Genomic DNA, 6,990 nt, shown 5'->3' with positions numbered 1-6,990 from the left:
GGCCAGCTTAACAATTACAGCACTGTACTTGTTCTTGCTATCAAAAGGCACTGTCTGCACGATATTGGCAGACGATCGTATCTCTTGGATTGGCCCAGCTCCCAGATGGTCTCGGCAATGGTCGACTGGTTGATACATTAGCTCGTGGTCTGAACAGTTGATCGAAAGTACAAAGTATCTACCTGTTAAATCCTCTGAGAGTAGAAAAGCCACAAGTTCGCGAACTCGAATCGCAGCGACAATCGTAAGACTATGTATGCCGTCAGCCAAGATATTAACTCAGTACGCGATTTGAATCCCACTCACAATATCCCAACACTGAACATGCTAATGACACCGAGTTTCTTCCTGAGCTTCAATCCCATCCCCCAGAGCTGCGTCATGGGCAGAATGAGCATCCAGATATCCAGCAGCAGATTCATTCCCGCAAGCGGCAGAGTGAAATTAGTGAACCCCGTCAGAATAAGATGGCCCTTCTTCTGCTGCCACCCATTCCAGAACAGCGAAAATGGCTGGGTTTGGAAGAAGACGAAGATGAAAAATCCTACCCAGATAAGAGCGTTGAAGACCATGGTACATTTGACCACAATCCTGAACTTGTGGTCAGGGAAGATCCGTAGGAAGAAGCACAAGATTGCTGCTTTGACGAGGACTAGTGCGGTCAAGTACAAAACTTCGATGACGATGAACAACTGGGGAGCCAATGTCAGTTCCGTTATTATGATTCAGAGCGAGCATCAGTCTAACCTTGAAAATCAGTATGATCTGACTATCGCTTATAAACCACATGTCAAGGCCAAGTCCCAATGCAAGCACTGAAAAGTCCCAAGTCAACAAACTGGCTTGAAGATGGGGGAAGAAAAAGCAAGGCTTACTGATCTGCATCACGATATAATACGGAATCATAACTGCCTATTACTGTAAGCACTTATCCAGTCACAGCAGCCCAAGTAAATGACTTACAACGGATAGAGTCGTCAGCGTATCGTCAATCCCCCATGTTAGGCCAAGCCGAAATTTAGTTACTATCCTCACGGCGAAGAAGACGAGTGCAAATACAAAGACGACAGTACTGTTTAATCGATACTCGTTTGTATTGTTGGTCGGCGGGATCCCGCATGCAGCCGACGACTCTTTGATGAAGTCTTTAACATATTAGCATGCCCAGCAAAACAAACCCTTCTTCTCGAACCACGTACCCATAGTCTGTCTCATGGAGCACTTCGTCATCAAGCAAACACCCATCGTTTTGGAAAAGGGCTTGCTACTACACATCGCCTCCTGTCCCATCTGCGCATATTCCTTCTGGCTCAGAAGCTCGGTTAGGCAGTCGACCTAAGTACTCGTCAGTGGCATAGTCATCAAGTCCAACATCCGTAGCACTAACAGCACATTTCGGCGCGTCTGTGAGTATAGAATCAAGAGATTGAGCCGCCGTTGTATCGTACAGCAGGCATAACGTCCCCAGAATGAGAAACCGCCTGCTGACTGTCATGGTGAAATGAGGTCGCCAAAACGGAGAACAAAGGACGGGGGGAGGATAGCACAGCGTTTTAACCATGCTGTGAAACCCGGGATACTTTGTGGCACTCCGGCAGTGGCTGCAGATTTGCATTAGGTTGTCCAACCCTGCATGCATCTGCTGCTGTGAAACGTATGACAAGTACAACCATCCAGGCTGTTGGGTCTAGAGGAATTACGGAGATTCCGATAGGGTCTTGCCGAATACCTGGTTGGCTTCCGTTATGCTAAGACATTGAAGTTGGTGGAAGCATTACGCTAGGGCTGAAGTTGAGAATGGGTTGCATTCCCGAGCGCCTCACATTTTAGGTTTGACCAGGAACTGTCATGACAGACCATATATTCGCCACTAATTATTCTCTTCTTATAAGTTGGTAGCTGTGATTTACTAGATTCATCTTAGACGCTCGTCATATTTCTTGCTGGTCGTAGAGGTGACAGTCTTCAGCCTCACGTAGCTAAGAACAATAGTCTCTGTTTGCCACAGGTAGTGTAACCAACCCACAGACTTTCCTGGGGACGATCGTCGCTATATGATTGGTTCCCAGTACCACGGAAAGCAAGCCAAAGCGGAAATGGAATTCGGGAATGATCGAGTCAATCTCCCTAGGGAATCGGATCTCCCACTATGATCTGACAATAGGCGATCTTATCCGCATTCTGTTTAGAGACTTGTTATTGATGTTGTCCCCAGCCACAGCTATTGTCAGGACCAACAAGTCCCTTGGCTAACGGCCTTGTACGACTCTGGAATGGCCTAAGAGTTGTTTGCCTGCCCAAGACCTCGTGCCCAGGAACTAACAGCTATTGTCGACGCCACGGCGCGGGGGCAACATCACTAAGGCGATATGATCAGTCGTATACCGGTAGAGAGGCAGACCACAAAACTACCCAACAACTTAATCGTCGGTCCCGAAGAATTCGATCTTGACGATTGGCTAACAGCACTTGTTGGTTTGAGTGCTTAGATGTCCAGACTCAAATAAGAAACGTGAATCGGGGGTAACGCCCGTTAGAAAATCAAGCACGTATGGCGAAGCCACTGGGACCCTGGCATAGGTAGTATCGTTCCAGACCTCCAGCCAGACCAGCGCCGAAAGCAACTCACGTAAGCGTGCTTGTGACCATCAAAAATGTCAACAAGATGTTGTCCTCCGCATATTTTCCCGAGCCGTTCCTCGGGATACTAGCCGTCAGTTCGTTTCAGATTTGGTTGGTGGCCACTTGCTCTCACTCAAGAAGCCGCAGAATGAAGAAGCTTTTGGACTGTTGTAACGGAACAACGCTGGTGGTCTGTGGCATATCCACATAGGAAAGAAAATAAATCGAGTGAGTTTATGGTTCAGAAAATTGAGATAAGTGAGTTTTTCTGGACGCGGCAATCATAATAAGATTTGGATTAAGTATCCGTCAAGTAATAAGGACAGACTTAGTCTTGGTCTCAATATTACAAAGTAAATAGTAAATACCATAATTATTATTATTCAAGGAGTAAATATTATATTGAATATTTATATTATTGTTCTAAAGACTAAGTTTATAAATACAGTATAAATATGCCTGCTGATAACTACCCTAGACTAATTCAACTACTTTTAGTCAGACTTAAATAGTTAGTTATACACTTCTCAATCACGTCAGACTGTTCTAGCAACAAGTGAATATCTGCATGCTCCGAATCTGAGATGTTAGAGGCCAAGCATATGGTTATGGTATGGAGAAATTTCCTTTGGCTTTAACATGTCAAAGAGCCAGGTACGATCTACTCTACATCAGGAGTCTCCTCATACACGCATTATAGCTGTTAAGACCAGCATCAAGACAGCCAGCAACATGCCTTCTTACTGTTAAATCTTAATTAAGAACGACATACCGGAAGTCCAGTTGTTGAAGTGCTTGTAAAGGGTTATTCGTTTATAAAAACTATTCACCCAAGTATAATAAATACTATGAGGCGCTGAGTGACAGTTTCATCTTATTTTCACAGCTTAATGCGCTACAGCTTACCCAACTGTGCTTAATTGTAGCTGCCTTGTCGACTCAATTACATTCGTTCTTATCTCAATCTCATTGGGTCTTATTAAAAATGCCTCCGCCGTATTGTAGTCGAGTTCAGAATAGAGGTTTGGTAAAACACTGATGGGTTTGGTTAACAAGAAGCAATTCACTCATTACTCATCCATCCAAGCATAATTTATCACTCACGAAATAGTATCAAATTACATCATTCAACATCAGTCAACTCGAACTTCCCTCACAAAGTCTCACGTCATAGTCTCAAGTGATGAGCAAACAAACCAAGTAATTTCATGACCAAAAAGCTGGCTCGTATAGCCATATTTATGGTTCGGCCGAGTTGTCGGATGGAGCCTCGGCTTCTCATATTCCGCTTATCCGCATTGGCCGTGGTGAGGACGGAGAATACGAGCGCTAACCTCAGCAAAGTCAAGCCTCATTCGTCACTCTACGGTGGACCGCCGCACATGAAACCATCCCCTGTCGATCGCAGTTCTCGTTGGTTCTGGAGACTCGAGAGAACAATTTGAATCTCCTCGGATTGTAGTGAAATGATGAAATGCAGGAACTTCTGCAATACGGGGAAGATGGTGGTGAGCAGAAGAGAAAAGGAGGTGGAGACTTGGCAACTCAATTGGGAATGTCACATCAGCATCCATGGGCCGCACGAGACATGGTCACTTTGGGGAATACGGTTTGAGTTCAAAGTTGTTTGCTATACGGCGGGACGAATCCCATTCAGTGCTTTACTGTAATTTCGCCTGTGTAAAAATAGCCAGATTAAAATACAAGAAGGTTACGAGCCGGGCATTGACAGCTCAAGCTTGGACAATGGACCTCGACAGCCTTACCTTGCCTCCAGCTGATGGCAAAAAAGCACGGTATCTGAAGAAGTTCAATTCAATCCGTGTATCCCCTTTTCCGTAACCCGTATTGCCGATATACTCGATCACACCAGAGATCTTCACTGCAGTCTGCAGCCCTCATTTAGCCTTAGACTCAAGACTTCGTATTTATGAATTAGTTGCATAAAAATTAAGCAACTTGACGTCAACGATTAGATAAAAAAGCCTCATCAACAGAATATCCAAGATCTTGGAACCAGCGGACTCTCAATATCTTGGATTTGATCCGCTTTGACCGTTATAAAAACGGTCCATTTTTATCCTTGATTTTCTTTTATTGCTAGAAACTGAGGATATACCCGATCGATTGTCCTCGATTCCCGCATTCCTGTCGGGCAACGGTTCGGCTCCGCTTGTCGCGTGGAGCCAAGCAATTGCCAAAGTTTTTGTCCTCGGCAACAAACTCCGAACCTTGACAAAGACAAGGCCTGGCCATGGTACGATGTTGACAATTACTACCCTGAAGCTTAATAAGATTTCTGCTGTAAATTCAATTCGGTGATGGCGTTATTTTGAAATGCCGCCCGCTAGAAGCAGACAGAATTAATCTGCCGAATGGTTGCATCTGCGCCAGACCAAACTGGAATAATTTCATTTGAAGGTTCTACGCCAATGATTGCCGGCGTTTATGTACGTAGAGATTATCACTTCACAATTGAACAACTCACCTCACTTGTATGCAAGCGCCAGCCGAGTGATACAGTACGTGAATGCAGGAACAGGGATGCACAGACTCCAATGGGCATTGTCGGTAATAAGAAAATACCGTATTGGACGGTGAGATGAGTGCCTCATTGTCGACATGCTTGCTTACTCGATGGAAAAGGAGTTCCCAACAGCCAAGCAAGGATAGCAATCGTAACTTTCCCGCCATTCTCTCGGCATCGTCTTGTCATCAACCGACTATGATTACCAAACCAGGATTAAACGGAACTCGCCTCGAAATGCTACCTTGATCATCCAGAGTGGATTTGCCTGATGCTACCCATAACCAACACCAACACCAACAAACATCAACAAAAGACATCGTTTGGCTGACATACTTCTAAACAGCACCTTCTCCACTGTATTTTATGCAACAAGCCTTTCATAATCCAACGAGTTCTGCTGGCCAACCTCGAGATTCAGTGCGAGATTTTTAGTGCAGGGTGGGGAGATAAGCAGCGATCTACAGGGAACCTTTTTCTCGTGTATGTAGGGGCGTGTCAAGCACGCCAAGGGCAGCGTTTCTGTATACGAGAGCCCCACGAATCAACCAGAAGACTGAAGACACTTGGCCAGGCAACATGGTAGGGGCCGCAGATCGCAAAAAAGTTCCCCCCTCCATAAGCAAATTGATAGGTAAGGAGTCAAGGGAGTACCGGCACAACAGACCACTGAGACAGCACTACAGCCCGCGTCAGATCATAAACAGCCAAGTACAGAGCTAACGCAGGTGTGGTCAACGTTACCCCGCAGGTCGACTCCAGTGACACAGAAATTTACGGGTAATACGGTTCCTGTGCCTGAAAGGTAGTAACCAAGCGGCGTGCTTTGATTAACTCTATCTAAAAAAAAAAAAACGGCGAAACGCCCTGGTAGCCTATCGGACCTCGAGCGGCTCAACAACCGTTTTCTGCACCGTGCACCAACCGTAATAGACGAACACGATGGCCGAGAGATTGCTCCGTCACATCCGAACTGTTCATACGGTCGCAGTCCAACATCGTGATCTTGAACATGGATGATTTTTTATGGATCCTTGTGAGCCGCCCGCAGAAAGGTCCACCGCACGCACGCTGCAAGTTTACCCAACCTTTTCTTGCTCATATTACATCACGTTACCGGGATGAACTATGGAGAAAAGCCCGTATTTTCTGGCCCTACATGCGCAGTTGGGCCGATAGGACACGAGGGAGCCAAGCATGTACAGATGATAAGATCCTGGGGTGTTGTGAAGGGGGGGAAAGACCATGCATCGAGTATAAGAGTCTTGAGTGTTTCCCCCAGAAATTTGTTTCCGGCTTTCTTCACCCACCTTTCGTTTAACCAACCGCTTCACTCGTTTATAGCATTCGTTAAACAAATCTATCAAGATGCGAGGTCTCGTTATTCTCAGTGCGGCCGTTGGCCTGGCTAATGCTGCCGCTGTCGAGGTGCCCAACAAGAGGCACTACCCTGTTCCCGGACAGGAGGAGTATCCCGCTGTCCCTGATACCGAGTATACTCCCCCGGCGCCTGGAAACGGTGCCTACCCTCCTCCCGCCGTCGAGAAGCCCTCCAAGCCCGCCAACGAGTACCCTCCTCCCAAGGCTACTGAGCCCAGCAACGGTGGTGCCTATCCTCCCCCTCCGGTCAACACCAAGCCTACTGGCGAGTACCCTCCTCCTGAGCACACCAAGCCAGTGACTCCTCCTGAGGAGACTCAGCCTACTGGAGAGTATCCTCCCCCCGAGGAGACCAAGCCTACTCCTCCTGAAGAGACCAAGCCCACTGGCGAGTATCCCCCTCCTGAGGAGACCAAGCCTACTCCCCCCGAGGAGACTAAGCCTACCGGCGAGTATCCTCC

At 46.8% G+C, this 6,990-nt stretch overlaps 2 protein-coding genes across 2 annotated transcripts in view; both read left to right on the top strand.

The window, feature by feature from the left end:
* Nucleotides 1–856, top strand: part of FOXG_05657 (oxidoreductase) — a 2,311-nt gene extending 1,455 nt beyond the window's left edge. Inside the window, exons 3-5 of the mRNA XM_018384064.1 lie at nt 176–244; nt 342–705; nt 760–856. Coding sequence (XP_018241097.1) covers nt 176–244; nt 342–620 — 348 coding nt within the window. The 3' untranslated portion in view covers nt 621–705; nt 760–856. The remainder of the gene's footprint in view (nt 1–175; nt 245–341; nt 706–759) is intronic.
* Nucleotides 857–6,517: 5,661 nt separating this feature from the next.
* FOXG_19094 (uncharacterized protein) lies at nt 6,518–6,936 on the top strand (the record flags this gene model as incomplete). The annotated part of the gene is made up of 2 exons (XM_018399282.1): nt 6,518–6,861; nt 6,903–6,936. The coding sequence occupies 2 exons, from the start codon at nt 6,518–6,520 to the stop codon at nt 6,934–6,936; spliced, it is 378 nt and encodes a 125-aa protein (XP_018241096.1).
* Nucleotides 6,937–6,990: the final 54 nt, after the last annotated feature.

This window comes from Fusarium oxysporum, chromosome 2, assembly GCF_000149955.1.
Source record: "Fusarium oxysporum f. sp. lycopersici 4287 chromosome 2, whole genome shotgun sequence".
NCBI classification, from domain to species: domain Eukaryota; kingdom Fungi; phylum Ascomycota; class Sordariomycetes; order Hypocreales; family Nectriaceae; genus Fusarium; species Fusarium oxysporum.
The sequence above is the reverse complement of the archived record's forward strand: the minus strand, read 5'-3'. Positions and strand labels throughout refer to the sequence as shown.